The 17,874-nt window shown below is 67.6% G+C and overlaps 9 protein-coding genes across 9 annotated transcripts; 4 read left to right on the top strand and 5 right to left on the bottom strand.

Annotated features, from left to right (window-relative positions):
* Positions 1–63: 63 nt before the first annotated feature.
* On the bottom strand, positions 64–476 carry FA09DRAFT_293008 (DUF339-domain-containing protein; the record flags this gene model as incomplete). The annotated part of the gene is made up of 2 exons (XM_025740034.1): positions 64–228; positions 282–476. 2 exons carry the CDS (start codon positions 474–476, stop codon positions 64–66), a joined length of 360 nt encoding a protein of 119 aa, XP_025601263.1.
* A 742-nt stretch (positions 477–1,218) lies between these two features.
* FA09DRAFT_336373 (hypothetical protein) lies at positions 1,219–2,900 on the top strand (the record flags this gene model as incomplete). The annotated part of the gene is made up of 3 exons (XM_025743878.1): positions 1,219–2,213; positions 2,267–2,483; positions 2,544–2,900. The coding sequence occupies 3 exons, from the start codon at positions 1,219–1,221 to the stop codon at positions 2,898–2,900; spliced, it is 1,569 nt and encodes a 522-aa protein (XP_025601262.1).
* Positions 2,901–3,361: 461 nt separating this feature from the next.
* FA09DRAFT_336372 (hypothetical protein) lies at positions 3,362–4,943 on the top strand (the record flags this gene model as incomplete). The annotated part of the gene is made up of 3 exons (XM_025743877.1): positions 3,362–3,375; positions 3,430–3,462; positions 3,518–4,943. 3 exons carry the CDS (start codon positions 3,362–3,364, stop codon positions 4,941–4,943), a joined length of 1,473 nt encoding a protein of 490 aa, XP_025601261.1.
* A 49-nt stretch (positions 4,944–4,992) lies between these two features.
* On the bottom strand, positions 4,993–5,942 carry FA09DRAFT_121867 (LSM-domain-containing protein). Its single transcript, XM_025739039.1, has 3 exons — positions 5,742–5,942; positions 5,157–5,257; positions 4,993–5,074 (listed from the first exon to the last, which is right to left on the bottom strand). Exons 1-3 carry the CDS (start codon positions 5,902–5,904, stop codon positions 5,042–5,044), a joined length of 297 nt encoding a protein of 98 aa, XP_025601260.1. The 5' UTR covers positions 5,905–5,942; the 3' UTR covers positions 4,993–5,041.
* An 893-nt stretch (positions 5,943–6,835) lies between these two features.
* FA09DRAFT_121766 (hypothetical protein) lies at positions 6,836–10,460 on the top strand. Its single transcript, XM_025739037.1, has 6 exons — positions 6,836–6,970; positions 7,035–7,127; positions 7,180–7,474; positions 7,528–10,061; positions 10,114–10,234; positions 10,297–10,460. The coding sequence occupies exons 1-6, from the start codon at positions 6,947–6,949 to the stop codon at positions 10,344–10,346; spliced, it is 3,117 nt and encodes a 1,038-aa protein (XP_025601259.1). The 5' UTR covers positions 6,836–6,946; the 3' UTR covers positions 10,347–10,460.
* Positions 10,310–12,923, bottom strand: FA09DRAFT_327691 (homoaconitase). Its single transcript, XM_025741487.1, has 2 exons — positions 12,663–12,923; positions 10,310–12,410 (listed from the first exon to the last, which is right to left on the bottom strand). Exons 1-2 carry the CDS (start codon positions 12,908–12,910, stop codon positions 10,418–10,420), a joined length of 2,241 nt encoding a protein of 746 aa, XP_025601258.1. The 5' UTR covers positions 12,911–12,923; the 3' UTR covers positions 10,310–10,417.
* Positions 12,738–13,338, top strand: FA09DRAFT_121837 (hypothetical protein). Its single transcript, XM_025739038.1, has one exon. The coding sequence runs from the start codon at positions 12,922–12,924 to the stop codon at positions 13,288–13,290; it is 369 nt and encodes a 122-aa protein (XP_025601257.1). The 5' UTR covers positions 12,738–12,921; the 3' UTR covers positions 13,291–13,338.
* On the bottom strand, positions 13,288–14,675 carry FA09DRAFT_327690 (hypothetical protein). The gene is made up of 3 exons (XM_025741486.1): positions 13,982–14,675; positions 13,832–13,895; positions 13,288–13,777 (listed from the first exon to the last, which is right to left on the bottom strand). The coding sequence occupies exons 1-3, from the start codon at positions 14,292–14,294 to the stop codon at positions 13,387–13,389; spliced, it is 768 nt and encodes a 255-aa protein (XP_025601256.1). The 5' UTR covers positions 14,295–14,675; the 3' UTR covers positions 13,288–13,386.
* Positions 14,676–14,959: 284 nt separating this feature from the next.
* Positions 14,960–17,689, bottom strand: FA09DRAFT_333260 (hypothetical protein; the record flags this gene model as incomplete). The annotated part of the gene is made up of 8 exons (XM_025743680.1): positions 14,960–15,028; positions 15,091–15,437; positions 15,501–15,682; positions 15,735–15,941; positions 15,994–16,052; positions 16,108–16,384; positions 16,436–17,172; positions 17,231–17,689. The coding sequence occupies 8 exons, from the start codon at positions 17,687–17,689 to the stop codon at positions 14,960–14,962; spliced, it is 2,337 nt and encodes a 778-aa protein (XP_025601255.1).
* Positions 17,690–17,874: the final 185 nt, after the last annotated feature.

The following is a 17,874-nucleotide window of genomic DNA, read 5'->3' as shown; positions in this document are numbered from 1 at the left end:
GCTCCGCCCACACCGCAGCCTGCGCACCCATATCGCTATCATGCGTGACCATTGACCTCGCTTCTACAGCGCCGGCATCCTCCGCAGCACCTTGTCCTCGTTCTTGGTGTGGACGCGCAGGCGCTGGCCCAGCCGGCCCTCGGTCTCAAACGACGCCTTCCAGCGCTGCGGCACGGGCTTGCGCTCCGTGAGCCAGTAGTAGATGTCCCAGTCGGGCTCGTCGAGGAGCTGTCGCGGATGTCAGCAAAGTCAGAGCTGCAGAGGAGACGTCTTTGACGCACCAGGTCAAACTCGATGACCTCAGCATCGGGCAGCTGGTGCAGGTGGTCGCGCGCAAACGTGCTCAGCAGCAGGTCCGTCTCGAGCGTGCCGCGCTTGCGCGCCTGGTATACGAGGCGCGCGATGCGCTTCTCGCGCGTCTCGTCGTCGGGCCCGCGGCCGGGCACGCGCAGCGGCACGGGCGTCTCGGGGTCCATCTCGTCTGCGTTGAGCGGCGGCGGGCCGCCCTCCCAGTCGACGGCGCCCGGCAGCTTGTCCGTCTGCGACTTGCTCGAGAGCGACAGGCCCTGCAGGCGCGGGTCGAACGGCAGCGGGAAGGGGTCGTCGGTGTGGTCGAGCGACGCCGGCGGCTGCTCGGGCTCCGCGTCCGTCTTGGCGGTGCTCGAGGGCGCCGAGTAGCCCGGGTCGGCGCCCGTGCCAACGTCGCGGCCGCGCGCGGTGCGCAGCACGGGCGCCGCATGGAGCATGCGCCGTGCGGGCGGTGCGGCTGCCGCGCGGGGCAGGCGGGCGAGCGTGCGGATTGGGAGGCGTGCGAAGGACATGGTGGTTGTGGTGGAGGGAACGAAAGTGTGGAGCAGCGCCGCCTGAGCTGCCTCATCAATCTTCCTGCGCCGCCGGCAGTTGTAGTCAGTTGTATTCGCTCATGTCAGCGGATAACGTCACGTGTACGCGGTACTACAAAATCGAGCCGCCTGCGCATGGGCCACTCCATCATGTGGAGCACCTGAGCAGCGCACACGCCTCTCACCGCACCTCGTCCAGATCATCAAGGCAGCAAGAGCAGCGGTAACAAGACAGGCTGAGCACACGCAAGGCATCTGCGTTCGTCGACCAAGAGGCTGGCCGGGCGCCACTGCGAGAGCGTCCTGCCGGGCGGGCTCCCGCTGCGCTACTCATCACGGCAGCAGACGAGCGGGCGCTATGCCGTTCCTCGCCGCGATGGCGCTCGACTATCTGCTATCGTCCTCTTCTGCAGCGGAGGGCAAGGCTGAGGCGGAAATGCAGACTGCGCAAGAGACGAGCATCGAGCATGAGCCTGCTCCTCTCGCCGAGGAGGCGCCAGCTCCTGATCGCGAGCAGGAGCCTCGCCTGCCGCCCGAGCTGCTCCTCGAGCTAGCGCCGCACCTCTCCGCTCGGGACCTTCTCGCGCTGGCGCTGGCTTCACGATCTTGTTATGCGCTGCTGCAGGCACACCTCAAGTGGTACACCACCAAGCTGCCCGGCTCTCTGCCCAAGTCCGAGCAAGCGCCACTCGTACGTCGCGTCGTGTACGAAGCGCCACCCAATGTCGAGGGCGACACCTCGGAGCTCCGCAGCTTCATCGGCCGCGCCTCTCGCCTCGCCTCTCTGACATGGCGCGGGAGCGGCCTGCCGGACAGCCTGTGGCAGCTCATCTGGCGCGACTGCCCGCATCTGCACGACGTCGAAGTCGTCGACGTCAGCGGTGAGGTGCACGGCAGCGTGTGCAAGATCTTCGATGCGCCCTACTTGACGCGTCTGATCTACTACACGACCTCACTGCCCTCGACTGCAATCACGGCATTGCCGCCCTCGGCGCTCGATCAGAGCCTCGCGCGGCAGCAGGGCCTGACCGAGCTGCGACTCGGCAGCTTCAGCCCTTCGGGCGGCGGCGGTGCAGTGGCTTATGCCGGCTGGCTCTTGAGCGAGGCCACATGGCCGCACCTGCGCATCCTCGAGCTGGCGCATCATCACGCTGGAGACGAAGAAGCGGTCGCACGCTTCATGGACAGGCACCCAGGCCTGGAGATCCTCTCGCTGCCTTCCGTCGAAGACGCGAGCGGCCGAGCCATCTACCTCGACAACATCGCAGACGATGCGCTGCCCAAGCTGAGACACTTTGTGGGCAGCGCAGAGGCCGCAGTGCACATCCTCCGAGGCCAGCGCGACAAGTTGCGAAGCATCGGCGGCATTGGGTGCGTTGCATGTGACCTGGCTCCTTTCTCATAGCTGACGGCTGCTTGCTCAGCTTCGATGCCATGCTCTTCGGCCTCGGCATTCCTCAGAACTGGGTCGCCACGCCCCAGGGCCGCTGCATCTTGGAGGGCCTGAGCCAGGCGAGCGGACTCATCGAGCTCGAGGGCAGCTTTGCCCTAGGCGTTCGGCCAACCGACGTCCGCGTGCTCTTCGCCAACGCACCGAAGCTGCAGCGCGTCAAGCTGGACTGCAGGCCGAGCGGCAGCCTGGTGCGTGGCCCGGCAGCATTGCAAGGGCGTGCCGTTCGCTGATCAACCTCACCTCTACAGGACGCATGGCTGCCCATCTTCGCCCTCATTCCGTCTCTCACCTCGCTCTCCTTCCCTCTGCACATGCTCTCTATGCCAAGCCGCGGCCCGCAGAACGGCTCCATGACCCTTCGCAGCTCGCCATCGCCGCCTTTCATCGAGTCACTGCGCCAGCGCGTTCTCAAGCTCTCGACCATCCTGCCGAACCTCGAGACGGTCGAGTTCGACGGCTCGGGCACGACGCCAGTCGCGCGCGTCAAGCGCTACGCCGGCACGACGGAAGTCGAAGAGGTCACGCTGCTGCGCGGCGAGCAGCCGTGGATCCGGAGCGCCGATGCGAATGTCTGGCGCAGCAGGGTATGCGTTGCGCTGAGCTAGGACGAGTACAGCGCAGCGACGACGACCGGTAGAGACGTCCCACGGCCCGGGCGCGGTGCTCGGCGCTGCCACGCTGGCGCGCAAAGTGGACTTGGCGCGTAGTGAGGCGACCCTCGCGGTTGCAAGATCATGATAACGCGCGCGCGCGCACGGCGCGCCGTTCGAGGATCGCGTGCCCACGCCTCGCATCAGCACTCAGGAACCCTCGGGCACCTCTGCGGTCGAGTGACGTGCCCGGCAGCGTCCCTCCACAGTGCGGAGCGGCCTTCCGCTTGACCCCCTGCGGAGCCGGCCAAGCGGCCTGCACGTCCGTGCGACCCTCGCGGTCGGCAGCAGGGGGCACGGCGAGCCATGGCTTATATCAGCGTGGACCTGAGCCACAAGAGACAGACTCGCACCTCTTCCCCCTCGCTTCTCGCATCACCATCCCCCAAGCCTATCCAAAAATGTGGCAAGGCAACATGTCACACTCCAGGTGGGTCTGGCGTGTGCCTCCAGCGCCCCTTCATGCGCTGACCCGCTCCGCCAGCAGCCATTTCTTGATGCTGCCGACCGATGTGCAGTGAGCACCTTATGGAGGGACGTCCGGTACGAGGCTGATCCGAGCTGCCTCTCAGTGCCATGATCGCGGATCAGCTTTGCGCGGACTCGTTGCTTCAACTGTCGCTCGCCTGCCATCAAGCCAAGGACATCTACGCGAAGCCGCTGGCGAGCTGCGCTAGCCTCTGTGGCGCCGAGCAGATCTTGCGCTTCATTCAACGCTGCTCATCACAAGTGGATGTCAGCCAGCGCGCACCGTGCTGCTCGTCCGGGCACCCGCTACCTCGCAAGCCCGCGGGCGATGTGAAGGCGGCCAAGTCGCGGGCGGAGGCGATCCGCGATCTGGTGCTGTGGGAGCCTGGCACGCTGCACGGCTCCGAGACGAGCGAGCTGCTGCGCCTCCTCCACGCGCTGGAGGAAGATCGGGGCCCGGTGGACGTCGCAGCAACTGGCGGCCTGCTCGGTGCCGTCGTGCGTCTGTGCCCGAATCTGCGCGCTCTCACTGTCGCGCAGTCGTCGCTGCCCTTCAGCGCGCCGCTGGCGGTCGCGCTGTGCACTTGGGCCACGGACCTGCGACACCTGACCTTCAAGACGAAGCACTGCGACGTCGACTCGGTCGCCCTCGTCCTCGACTCGCTGCCGCTGCGCTCGCTCAACGTTTCGGGCCTGCGGACTTGCCCCTGCCGCGGCACCGCGGGCGTCAGCAAGGCAGCCAGTGACCTCGGTGACGCCATCGCACGGGCGCCTGAGCTGCGCCGCCTCGTGCTGACTTCGAGCCGCGCAACGGCTGTGGCAGGTGGCTCCCTCTTCACGCGCATGGCCAGGTCTTCCAACACAGTGCTCGAGTCGCTCGAGATCCGGCGATCGCCAGTCAGCGGGCCAGCTCTCGGCGCATTCCTCGCCAGCCCGGCTGCATCGCGCCTCTCGCACCTCTTCCTCGGCGGGCTCAAGCGCGTGTACGCGCGGCATCTCAGCGAGGCACTGGAAGCGGCACACGGCGCACAGTCAAGCATCGTGTCCAGCCACGCTGCCCTTGAGCTCGAGCTCGATGGTCGCCTCTTCTCGCAAGACCTGCTGCGCATGCTCGGCCACCGCATCAGCCGACTGCGCGTCTTCGAGCCAAGCGTCCGTTGCCTGGAGCTGGTCATGGACGCGCAACAGCAAGGCCGACTGCCGCGCCTCGCGCACGTCACTCTCCTGCCGCGCGAAGGACACGAGGCGCGCTGCCGGCAGGCCCTGCAAGCGTTCGAGCACGCAGGCGTGGCGCGTGCGGAGCTCGGCGACGAGGCGTGGACGGCAGTGCAGGCCGAGAAGCAGCAAATGCGCGAGGCTGCACGGCTCGAGGAGGAGGCGCGCCTGCAGTCCGCAGCGAACGCCGCGACGGGCGACTGGGAGGCCGATCCAGAGGGCATGGTCTGGGGCGGCGGCGCGCTGGGCTGCATGGGTGCGCTCGTGACGGAGGCGTGGTCCGGCGGCGGGGCGATCGATGTCTGGCGAGAATAGGGCTGTATTCAATTGTACAACTGAACACGTCACGCTGCGTCGTCGAGAAAGCGCGCGATCGTGTTCGAGTGGGAAGCGCGGCGGCTCGGCGCTGAGGTCTACTCGGACGGGCCGGTGCCGCCCGGGATCATCTGCGAGCGAGGCCAGAGTCAGCCCTGCGCTTGCGGCGCATGTCGCGAGGGCTCGCTGGCAATATCTGCGCAGCATACTCACCAGGCAGATGTTGGCGCCGTTGAGCAGCGTCTGCTTCAGCTTCGTCACCTTGCGACTGTCCCCCCGTCCCTCGTACTCCGTCACATCGTCCAGCACCATGTCTGCGCGCAGCGACTTGTCAGCAAACCCGCGGTGGAGCTTCCACACTACCACGGAAGAGCGCAGCTGGCTTTCTTGCAGCGCTCTGCGTACCGCTGCAGAGTATGCGCCCGAGAGCAAGCTCATGGCTGTGCAGGTGCTGCAAAGGCACATCGCTCGTCCGTGCGAAGCGCTGGCCCTCGCGCGCAGCCACTGCCTCTGCTTGTGCTGCCATGCACAGACCACGCACGAGGGTTGGCAGACCTTTGGCCGCAACGGCGACAAAGTGATGCTGTGTTGCTGTGCGGCACAAGCCACAAGCCTGCCAATTGTGGACCAGGCCAGCGCGACCACGAGACATCCTTGCCTCGCCGGGACGAGCACCGAGACGGATCTCGGCGCTCGCCGGCCTCTGCTCATGCTCCAGCCACACAAATACCTATCTCGGGGACATGGTCTCGCCGTCTGCATCTCCCGTGCCCACAGGGCACGTGCTTGCGTACTCACTGACGTAGTCGTCGAAGCCGCGGAGCGTGCCGACGATCTCGCGGCCGTCGCTCTTCATGATGACCCACACGCTGCTGCCGATGCAGCGGTCCATGAGCTCGAGCGGCAGCACGGCGGAGACGTTGGCGGGCGGCGCCGCGGCCGATGCAGCCGGAGGAGCCATGGCTGCGGCAAGGGAGAGGAGGATGGAGGTGGTGGTGCGGAGCCAAGCCAGACGTGCTGGTCGCGGCACTGCTGTGGGCGCGCGGTGCTGACGTCAGCAGCCGTGCCGGACCCCCGGACGCGCACAGGCCAGAGCTCTTGGCCCCTCTCCACCACACCCTCAGCCCTCAGCTGCAGGCGGCTGGCTCGTCTCACCGCACTCGCCGCAGCATCCTCCTCGGCGCGGCGGCAAGTGCTGCAGCGGCGTCCGCTTCCTCTGCGCCGCTCTATCCGCACGCTGCCGTCGCCGCGAGTCTGGCACTCGCACGCGCACAGCGCCCATGGCGCATCCGCGCCTGGACGTCGACGGCGCTGTCTCCCCGACTCAGAGCTTCGCCACCGCCAGCGAGGATGCCAGCAGCGCGCTGCAGCACCGCGGCTCCGACGCAGGTGCGCTGCTGGCTCCGCCTGTCAGCCTCTCGACCGACTCGCTGGCGGACGCCGCCGCACCGGCCGCCCTGACTGCGCCTCTCACGCTCAAGACAGGCGCCGCCACTGGCCGAGGGGCGACGGAGATCACGGGCGAGGATGAGCTGATGGCGCTGATCGTGGAGCTCCGGCTCTCACCCGCTGGGCCCGATGGCGCTGGCGTCGAGGCTGGGCGGCGCGACGAGCAGCAGAGCGTCCCGAGCGGCTCGAGCCGCAGGACAGGCTCGCGCGGCCACACGCAGCAGAGCAGCAGCATCGGCACGCCGCTGGACACGCTGGATCTGTGCCATCGCAAGATTGCCTCGCTGCCGGATGAGATGGCCGATGTGCTGCGCGAGGAGATCGTCAGGTGAGTGCGAGGGAACTGGCAGCGCTTGGTCCGGCGATGCCGGTGCGATTGTCTGCCCGCCGGCTTGCGCTCTCCGGCAGCGGTGCCTCCTCTGTCGCACTGTCCGCTGTCTGGCCTAATCACTCCTTGCTTGCTCAGGCTCGCGCTGGGCTACAACATCATCACGCGGCTGCCGGACAACTTCGCGCAGCTCTCGCGGCTGCGCTACCTCAACATCCGCGCCAACATGATCTCGCAGTTCCCGCAAGTGGTGAGTCAGCGAGATGCCGATGCTGCGCACAGACAGTGGTCTGAAGCATGCTGCTCCTTCCTAGCTCTGCGAGCTGCCGTCGCTCGAGATCCTCGACATCAGCCGCAACAAGATCCGCAAACTGCCAGCCGATCCGGGGCGGCTGATCAACTTGCGAGTGAGTTGGTCGAGCGGCCCCGATCATTGACCGTGTCTGACACCCCACACAGGTGCTCTCAATATCGAACAATCGCCTGCGGCGGCTGCCCGCCTGGCTGGCGCACATGCGTCATCTGCGCATCCTCAAGGTAGAGCAGAATCCAATCGAGTGGCCGCCACCACACATCTCGGTGATGCCCGCAGTGCCCAAGCTGTCGCTGCCGCTGCCTGGCAGCGTGCCTGGGTCTACTGCGCGCGACCGACGCGAGGAAAAGGATGCCATCGCGAATGCCAAGAAGAAGGCGGAGGACCGGCACATGGCTGGCTGGATCGGGCAGGTGAAGGGCTGGATCAAGGAGCACCAAGGTGGGTCGAACACAGCGGGCGGCAAGCCCAGAGGCTCACGCGAGCTCTTTCAGAACCGGTTTCTTCGCCTGCGGGCGGAAGAAGGGAAGTCGCCAGAGACCCGGCGACAGGTGCGGGCAGCGATGACGAGCGAGAGGTGGGCCAGCTGCTCGTTCTTCCTGTCGCCGAATCCGCACCTGCTGAAGAGGCAGCGGAGGAGACGGCGCTCGCAGAGTCAGACAAGCCGGTCCGAGAGCCGGTCGTCGATGAGGTCGATGACGCCAATCACTCGCCGTCTGCGCCTCGTGCGGAAGCAGATGTCGAGGTGCAGGTAGAGGCGGAGGAGGACCTTCAGAGCGCCTTCGTCGCCCAAGGCACGAGTGCCAGAGGCGAAATCGTGGCGCCGAACAGCGCTCTCCCGGTTCTGGACGTTGAGCACGACACAGTCGACGACAGCGCGCGTCCGATGCTGCCGGCGACACCACCCATGGCCCTCGAGAGTGCGCCAGGCAACGCTCCGCGGACGATTGCGACGCCGGATCAAGGCCCGTCTGGCTCAGAGCAACTCGGAGGACCTACCAGCGATGCTCAGGGCGCGAAGCCTTCCGGGCATGGGCGCAACAACTCGCACTCTGTCGGGCAGCCCGGCAACAGCTCAAGGCGAGGCGTGCTGCGGACGAAGAAGTCTCTGCCGGAGCTCCGCACGTTCTCGAGTCCACTGGCTTTTGTCCGCACCGAGAGCTCCGAGTCACTCGAGAGCCTTTCTGCGGGTGCCGACGAAGGACGCAACGAGAGCACGCTGCGTCGCCCCTTCGGGCCACTGCGGCGGCCGCCATTGCCTCAGTTGCACAGTGCGAACGCGGAGACACCGTCGTCATCACCGAGCGGCTCTGCACCAAGCGGGCTGCGGAAGCTCAGCCTGACGTCGTCGTTCGCAGCGGGCAGCAGCAGCGGCGGCGGCAGTCCACTCGATGCGCTGCGGAGGAACGACGCACGGCCTGTGATCGCCTCGCCTCTCAGGCAAATACCCACTGCCGGCAAGATGCCACCTGCACCCGGCGCTGACGACTCGGGTGCTGTCGAGGTCGAGCGCAACAGCTACTTCCGTCGGCTGTCGACGCTGCCACCTTCGACGATCAGCAAGGCGGTGCCGGATGCCGTGCTCAAGTTCGTCGACGCCACACGCGGCGTCTTGTACGCGCTCAGCCAGATCCACACTGCGCTGAAGCAGTACATTCTTTTCGCCACCGACGAGCGCGTCTCTGGCCAGTTCCGCCGCGTGCTCGACGTCGCGAGCAAGAGCATGGGCGCCCTCATCAACTCGCTCGATCGCTTCGACAGCCTGTCGCGTCGCGGCACGCCTGAGCCGTCGGTCATCCGAGGTGTGCTAATTGCCAGTCGCGACAGCGTGGCCACCTTCCGCAAGGTCGTCAGCGTTCTGCAACTGCAGCTGCGGGCGCTGCAGAGCAAGGCCGATGTGCGGTATACGCGAACCCTGCTGCTCATGCTGTACGGCAGCATGGCCGAAGTCAGCACAGCGTGGGCTCTCATGGCGCCGCAGGTCGACGCCGTGCTGCCGTACCTGGCACAGGCGCCGTCGACATCGGCTGGGACACCTCAGCACACCTCACCGGCGACGTCGACGCTTCCGAGCATCGCAGAGGCCACGTCTCCGAATGCGCTCAAGACTGCACGTCCGAACGCCTCGATCATCGTGCGCGGGCAAAGACGGCGGCACGCCGGCTCATTCAGCGCACAAGATGTGGCACAGGGCGCCACGATTCTGCCGGGCTCGCTGCCGCCCTTTGATGCGGACGAGCTTGCGTCGCAGCGCCGACGGGCACCACCTGCGTCCGGCACGCTTCCGTACGCCACTCCTTCGCTGCCGTCGGCAGGCTTCGCGGGGACCGACAGCGCAGTCGAGGAATCGGTCTGGTCGCCGAACACGCCCGGGCCGGGCGCGGCCCAGACGGCAGGCGTGCAGGGCACGCACAGCATGGCTGCTCAGCAAGCGCAGTGGGGCGGCGTCTCGGCTCCTGCTGCCACTATGCGCTTCCCGGGCAGCGCGCGCTCTGTGAGCGAGTCGCCGCTCGGAGCGCGCAGGGCCCAACGTGCCGCGTCTAATGCCAGCGAGGCGCGAGTGCCGTCCATGCCGATCACGACTGCGACATACGCAGGCCAAGGCCGGCCCGTCGTCGACGGACACCTCATCGAGCTTGTCGCGCAAGTGACCTCAGTGGCGTCTGGCGTTTGGACCTCGCTGCTCGAGCACCTCGCGTCGCTTGGCGTGCGCGGCGCAGGCCCGATGTCGCCCACACCCGAGTCATCCATCAAGGCGACGCTGAGCCCGAGCTCGGCGCGCGGCCCGCACAGCTCAGACGCGTTCGACGACGGCAGCAGCTCGTCGAGCACGGGCGCCAGCCGGCGACTGCGCGAGCTGCGCGAGCTCGGCGTCAGCACGGGCGAGCTGACGCGCCGCCTCGTCAGCACGCTCGACAAGGTGCAGGAGGACGCCGAGGCCGAGCAGGAGGCCACCGGCGACTCGTCCTTCCACGTCAATGCGGCCGACGGCCGCCGTCTGTGGGAGGAGTCGAGTCACTTTGTTCGGGTGAGTCGACCTGCCGCAGTGCGGGCGACGCAAGGCTGATCATCTTCCGCAGGCCATCATCTCGATCTCCATGCAGGTCAAGGCGGCCAGCGTGGAGCACAGCTTCCCGCGCAGCATCATGCGTGCCCTCGCCGAGCTGACCTCGGGCGCCAAGGACTTGACGCTGCATCTGCGTGCGTATCAGGCGGCACTTGCGGGACGCGCTCTGCCGTCACTGACTCCCTCCATCGTACAGACTTCCTTGCGCCCCCCTCATCCAGCACGACCTCACGAGCAGCGCCCTAGGCGCTGCATCTCTCCTCTGCTCCGTGTATCAGGCCCATCCATCTGTAACATATGTCGATGTCATCCCCGGCTCATGCCGCGCCGATGCGCCGCTTGACCCATGCCTCGAGGCCGCCCGCGGTCCAGATGTCCTGCACGGCCGCGCCGACGCCCGCAGGCCGCGTCGTGTAGATGCGCTCCGTGCCGTCGGCCAGCTTGAGCGTCAGCTTGCCGTCGGCGCTCGACACGCTAATGTCGGCGCCCTGCAGCAGCACGCTGATCTCGCCCTGCTGCTTGCCGCCGGCGCCGCGCGCGCCGTCGCGCGCGTACTCGCGCGTCAGGTCGTCGACGAGCTCGGGGCACTCGAGGCACACGAGGCCGTTGTTGATGGCGTTGCGCTTGAAAATGTCGCCAAAGCTGCCGGCGAGCACGAGGGGCACGCCGGCGTGCTTGAGCGCCGTGGCGGCCTGCTCGCGCGACGAGCCCGTGCCGAAGTTGTAGCCGCTCACGAGCACGACGCCGCGGCGCGCGCCGTCCGGCGTCGAGCCCGAGGCAGAGCTGCGCAGCGAGGCCACCGTGGCGGCAAAGTTGGGGTCGTAGTTCTCCATCACGACCTCGGCCTGCCGCTCGGCCGTAATGTCGTCCTGGTACGTGTACTTGCCCGGGTAGATGCCGTCGGTGTTGAGGTTGTCCTGCGGCGCAAAGACGAGCGGGCCCGTGAAGGCCGTCGGGAAGCCGGGCAGCAGCAGGTCCTCGCTCGCCGCGGCGTCGGGGCTCGGGCCGGTGCCGTCCTCGGACGCGCCAGACGGCGCCGCCTTCGTACCGAGCGTCATCGAGAACTGCAGGCCGTCAGCTGCCGGCAGCAGCGCGGGGTCGAGCTCGCCCGGCGCGCAGATGCGGCCCTCGACGGCACTCGCAGCGACGACGGCCGGGCTGGCAAGATAGGCCATCGCGTTGGGACTGCCCATGCGGCCCTTGTAGTTGCGATTTGTCGCCGAGATGCCGACCTCGCCATCCTCCAGCAGACCCACGCCAAGGCCGATGCACGGCCCGCAGCCTGCCGGCAGTGGCCGCGCGCCGGCAGCCAGCAGGTCGCCCCAGTGGCCCGCCTCCTCGCTCTCGCGCTGCACGACGCTGCTCGCGGCGGCCACGTAGAACTCGACGCCATCGGCAACCTTCTTGCCGCGCATGACGTCCGCCGCAGCCTTCAGGTCCGAGGCGCGCGAGTTGACGCACGACACAAGATACGCCTTGTGGATGGCGATGTTCTGCTGTGCCAGCGAAGACAGCGGCGTGGAGACCTTGACGCTGTTGGGCCCACTGACGTGCGGCGCCAGCGTGGAGAGGTCGAGGCGCAGGTGCTTCGAGTAGAAGGCGTCTGCATCGGGCGTGATGATGTTGCGCGAGAGGTCGTCGAGGCGCTCCATATTGAGGCGCGGGTGCGACGCTGACCGGCTCGGCGACGAGCCGACCTGGAAGTTGAGCTTGTCCATGCGCCGGATCGCCGCCTCGTACCAGCTCAGCGTGACGTTGTCGACGGGAAAGACGCCGGCCAGCGCGCCCCACTCCGTCGTCATGTTGGCGATCGCCAGGCGCTCGTCGACGCTGAGCGCGTCGATGCCGTCGCCGGTGAACTCGATGGCGGCGTTGAGCACCTGGTCCTCGTTGAAGTAGCCGCAGAGCGCCACGATCACGTCCTTGCCCGTCACGCCGGCGGGCAGGCGGCCGCTGAGCTCGACCTTGACGACCTCGGGAATCTGCCACCACGTCTGCCCCGTCGCCCAGATGGCGGCGGCGTCGGTGCGCACGACGGGCGTGCCGACGCAGCCGACGCCGCCGTACATGTTGCTGTGGCTGTCCGAGGCGACGGCGAGCGTCTGCGGAAACGCGTAGCCCTCCTCGACCATGACCTGGTGCCCGATGCCGCGGCCCGCGGGGTAGAAGTCGACGCCCTGCTGCCGCGCAAACGTCTCGATCTTCGAGTACTTTTCGAGGTTTTTGGCCGACTTGTTCTGCACGTCGTGGTCCAGCGCAAAGACGACCTGTGCGGGGTTCTTGATCTGTGTGGCGCCGATGGAGCGGAATCTGGTGCAGCGTCAGCCGAGCGGCCCAGCCGAGTGACCCAGCCTTGCAGTGCGCTGCAGTGCGATGTGCACCGGCGTTGCAGCAGTCTCTCTTTGCAACTCTTTGCGCGTGGCCTGCAGTGCAGCATGCTTGCCACACCGCCGGCCTGCCACATCGCCGGCCACATCGCTTGCCTGCCACCAAGCTCGCCCGCCGTGCACCTGTATGCGCCAGATCTGACTGCCTGCCGCACCTCTGCGCACCCGCACTCACTTGGAGATGCACGGCCCCGTGTTGTCGTGCGTCATGACCTGCGCGGGGCGAATGGCGAGGTAGTCGCCGGCGAGCACGCGCTGCCCGCGGCGCAGGTCGACGGCGTGCGACTGGATGACCTTCTCGATGAACGTCTGCGGCACGCCGGCAGCGCTCGCCGGCAACGCGGCATGCGTGGCAAGCCGACGCACGGGACGTGCACTGGCCGTGCGCAGTGCGGCCGCAGTGGGGCGCGAGAAGGTGCGCATCGTGTGTGAGGATGAGGGGTGAGAAGAAAGTGGGGGGTGCAGGGCGCGCGAGGGTTTTGCCGCGCCGCCAACCGCGCTTCCGCCGCCTCGCCCGCTGCTCCCGCGCCGGTCGGAGCGAACCACGCGCCGCGCTTTCTCAGCGGGCTGCCGTGGCTGCCTGCCTCTTCGGCCGTCAACGAGCCCTTGACGCTCCTCTGCGAGCTGCTTTTGCACGCAATATCTCGCGGCTGGTGACGCGCAGGGGGCGCCGGGCTCTCACACCCCGCTGCTGTCCACTGACGGCCGGCACGGAGCTCAAGGCACGTCGTGTCGCTGGGCTGGGCGTGCGATGCCCTCCTCCGACAAGCAGCTCCTGTCCCTGGCCAGGCAACAGTCGGTAGTCTGAGACTCTGGAGTGCGTGTATGTGCGTGACAAGAGTGTGGATATCAAGAGCTGCGCCTCAGACCCAAAGCCGAACCCGCTTCTCCCTCGCGCCTCACTCCTCGCCGTGCTTGACGGCCTTGCCGTGCTGCACCTTCTCCTCGTTGCGCGTCAGCTTGCCGGCCGCGACGATCGTCGCACCCTTGAGCTTGGCGCCGAGGCCGACCTTGTGCTTCTGAACCGCACCGCCGCTCAGCTGCTCCTCGGTGCTCGTCGGCGCCGTCGCATCGCTCGCTGCAGACGCAGACGCAGAGGTCGCGCCGCCGGAGCTGCTGCGGCTCGCCTTGTCGCCCGCCATCATGGCGCATGCGTGGTCCTCGTCGCCCGGCGTCGGCTCGGCCGTGTAGTCCTCCGGCACGTGGGCGGCGGCGCCGTTGCCCTTGGCCGCGCGTGCGGCGTCCAGAGCGCGGGCGTCGGCGCTCAGCGTCGTGCCTACGCCGGCAGAGCTGCGAGGACAGTCAGCACGGTGAGCACTGGCTGCCAGCTCGAGACCGACTCACGTGGGAACGTCGTACTCGGTGCCGAGCTCTTGCTGCGACTTGTTGAGGCGTGCGGGGTCTGATGCTGTGGGTGGGGTCAGCACAGGCGTCGCGCAGGCCAGCGGCATTGCAGCCCTCGCCTGCTCTAGGCCCATCCTGCACAGCACTCACGTCCCGACTGCTCCGTCTCATGGATGCGCTGCTCCTTGGCCGAGCGTGCATCTCTACCACAGTCCGCTCCACTAGCCGCGGACTCGCCATCCTGCGTCGCCTGCTGCGGCTGCTGCGCGTCCAGCTGCTGCTGCGTCTCCTCGGCCTGTGCCGCCCGCGTGGAGGGCAGCACGGCCGGCAGTGCCGCGTACGTGTTGGCCGCGACGTTGTATGCGCCGCTGGCGCCGGCGGCGACGAGGTTGGCGCCCTGCTGCAGGTACGACGGGGCCTGCTGCTGCTGCGGCTGTGCCGGCTCGGCGTCGGCGGCGGACATGGCGGCTGGGAGTGGGCGTGTGCGAGAGAGACGAGGACGTGCGAGTGCGAGCGGATGGAGGCACACGAGGCGGATGGGCTTGGGCTCGTGGCGGTGATGGTGGTGAGAAGAGGAGCTCGTGGCGTCTGACTCGAGAGATGAGGCCAACAGGAGGAGGCGGAGCTGACAGCTAGCTTGCTGGTAGCGCAGTACGCCCCGGCCGTGCGAAGGCGCAGCGAGATAGCGAACGCTGCACCGCAAGGCAGCACCCAGCCGCCGCCGGGCCTCGCCCCACGCTGCGCAGGCACAGCCAGGCACATCAGGCAACTTTTGAGCTCCTCTCGCACGCCCTCGGCGTTTCTCGCTGTTCTCTCGGCCAGCGCTGTTGCTGCGTATTGCGCCCAGACCCGAGGGATGGATGCTCCGCCGCAGCCGTGCGAGCGTGCCTTGGCGGAGCGCACGCCTTTCTCCACACGCGGCGTGGCGGCGTGTGATGTCACCGCGCCCAAAATAGCGCGCCGGCCTTCTCACGCTCGGAACGAGGTCGTGATGCTTCCTCTCCCTCCCGCTCTTGCGTCGATGCCGACACGCCGGGCTGCGAGCCCTCGCGAGTACGTGATCAAAGGTATGGAATGAATGTGACAGAATGTGACAGGGGCGAATAAGAGGAGCAAAGGACACACGGCTCATGTCGCGGCATACGCCCAGCGCTGCCCGGAGCTGACATGCTTGGCCTCGATGGAGCCCAGCGCCGACTGCAGAAAGGCAAGGTCAGTTGGGATGGCATGGCTGCAGCAAGGCGTCTGTCTGCACTCACTTCCACGCCGACGTCCTCCTCGCCAATCTCCTCCTCGGTAAGGTCCTCCCACTCGTGCCAGCTGTCGCGGCTCGTCGGCGCACGCACGGCGTAGTCCTTGTCGAACATGCGGCGCACGAGATGCGCCGAGCTGGCGCGGCGCTCCGAGGCGGCCGGATGCATCGAGCTGGCGGCGGAGGGTGAGAGGGTGCTGAGCTTCGACAGCGGAATCTCCTTCTCGCCGTGGCCGTGCGAGCTGGGCGAGCGCTCGCGGCTCGCCTCCAGCCGCGCGGCACGCAGCGCAGCCGCCCGCTCGGCATCGTAGTGCCGGCCGACGGCGCCGACCTTGCCAAACGTCTCGACGAGCACTGGAACATGCGTGTCAGCGCGGAGGTCGGTGCCTCAGGCTCTCACGTCGTCCTTTCCCTCACCCTGGATCGACAGCAGGCCCGCGCACGTGCCCAGGAAGCTGATGGAGCTCCAGTCGTGGCGGATCGGCAGCGCAGCAAACGCAGCGGCGACGGCAAAGCGCTGCGTCACGCGGAACCAGTGCGGGATGAGGCTCGAGCCGCGCACGTCGAGGTTCTTGTGCAGCAGGCCGATGGTCGCCATGCTGCGGCGAGGTGTCAGCAACGCAAAATGGTTACCAGCGCAGGCGGACGCACCTGAGCATGATGACGCCGAGCGAGCCGCCAAGGTACCACTCGTAGCCCGCAGAGACATGGTCCAGCGCAATGAGCTTGGAGAGCGCAGAGGCGAGCAGCACGATGGCCGCCACGAGCGGGAAGTGCAGGTGCGTCCAAGTGATCGAGTGCCACCAATGCCGCCGCAGTGCGTGCGCAAACGTGCGGCTTGCATCGGCGTCGAAGTAGCTGTGAGGAGTGAGTCAGCGGTGCAGCTTAACAACTCGAGCACCACACGCACAGCCAGATGACGTTGAAGGCGATGACGATGCTCAGCGAGGCGCGCCAGAACTTCTCGACCTGTGCGAGACGGGGTCAGCAGATGGCTGCGATCAGCATCGTGAGGGCGACGCACCGGCCCGATGCTGTCCGACGTCGCCGTGTAGCTCGAGACGATGAGGATCTCGCCGGTGGTCAGGATGACGAAGAGCATCATGCGCTCCATGAGATGCTCGATGCTCAGCGCCGGGATGAAGGAGCTCTGCCCTCGATGCTTGGCCCGGCCGTGCGAGATCTGCATGGCGGCCGCGATGAAGTAGCGGCTCAGCAGCTCGGCGATCAGTCCGGCGGCCGCGAGCCAGAGGATGAGCGCAGGAGACGTCTCGCGTGTGGTGAAGACAAGGGGCACGTAGCTGCCGCGGCAGTCAGCACGGGCGAGAAAGCCACGTGGCTCTGCGACTCACATGGCAGAGATGACAAAGAGCGTGATGGTGTGGAGAAAGAGCGCCTTGCGGAAGCGCGGCAGCATGACGCCGTAGATGAAGTACAGCGCCAGGCGCAGCGCCTTGGCAGTGAGGTAGAAGGCAATCGCAGCGGCAATGGCGCGGTCGTAGTCCTCGGCGAACCAGTACATCGTCGAGCCGACCTGCTTGACAAGCAGCAGCTCCTCCTGCTCGCCCGAGCCGCCGCCGCCGGCGCGGCTGACGAGCGTGGGGAACGCCTTGCGCACGAGGAAGTCCAGCGCGCGGTGCTCGACGGCGCCCGCGGCCTCGCCGGTTGTGCCAGCGGGGACGGTCGTGGCGCCGACGATGATGCCCTCCTTGGCGTGGTCGATCTTGATGCCCGTGGCGTTTGCCGTGTAGCCCATGAGGATGCACATGACGAGGAGGATGTAGCAGCGCTGGAGGATGTCGTCGCTGCCATGCACGTCGAGGAAGGAGCTGACGTCTGTCCACACCGACCATGCGGGAAAGAAGAGCACCAGGAACTTGACGACGTTGACCCAGGACGACGTCTCGGCGGCGCCGTGCGCCAGCTGCGAGATGGAGCCGACGAAGACGAGGTCGAAGAAGAGCTCGAAGCGCGACGGCGTGCGCTCGCCGCACTCGCGCCACAGCTGTCCGTCGTGCAGCCACTGGCGCACGACGGGGCGCTTGAAGAGATGGGCAAAGCGCACGGGCACCGCCTCGTTGATCTCGGGCTGGCAGGTTCATGGCTCAGCCTGCGCATCTCTGCGCTGCAGTTGCGCGGCGACTCACCACATGCTCGCGTGCCGGCGCATTCTTGCGGCCGTGCGCCAGGTCAAAGGCGCTCTGCTGCGACGCGTCGTGCTCCATCGGGCGCGCCGCGTAGGGGCCCCCGCCGTGCTCGCTGCGGCCCGGCGGCCCCGGTGCGTGCATGAGCGGCGTGTCCAGGTCGTCGATGGGCGGCGAGCCATCGTAGCCGGCCTGGCCTGCAGCGGCGCCCGGCGGCGGGTAGGCATGCCCCACGGGCGCCGACTGCGGATGCGGGCCCACGGGCACATGGTGCCAGCCGGAGCTGCGCTCGTGCGCGCCGTGGTGGTGGTGGTGCGGGTGCGGCTGCTGCGGCTGCGAGGCGTGGTGGGCGTGGTGCCACGAGACGAGGTTGGGGTCCTCGACGACGTCGCTGCCAGCAGCGTCGTCGTGCGAGCGCGGCGAGCGCTGCGGCGTCGGCACGGAGTACTTGTACGCGGACATGACGAGAGAAGGAGACGCGGGCAAGGAGGGCGGGGGCAGAGGCTGGCCAGCAGCTCTCTGTCTCTATGCGCGTGCGTGCGCAGACGAAGGGAGGAGGTGTGCGGAGCGCAGCGAGCGGCTGCACGAGGAGGAGGGATGGGAGAGGTTGAGAGGCAAGCGTGGAAGCGCCTCCAGAGGTGCCAGAT

Source organism: Tilletiopsis washingtonensis, assembly GCF_003144115.1.
Source record: "Tilletiopsis washingtonensis strain MCA 4186 unplaced genomic scaffold FA09scaffold_2, whole genome shotgun sequence".
NCBI classification, from domain to species: Eukaryota; Fungi; Basidiomycota; class Exobasidiomycetes; order Entylomatales; genus Tilletiopsis; species Tilletiopsis washingtonensis.
This window is presented reverse-complemented; position numbering and strand designations above follow the sequence as displayed.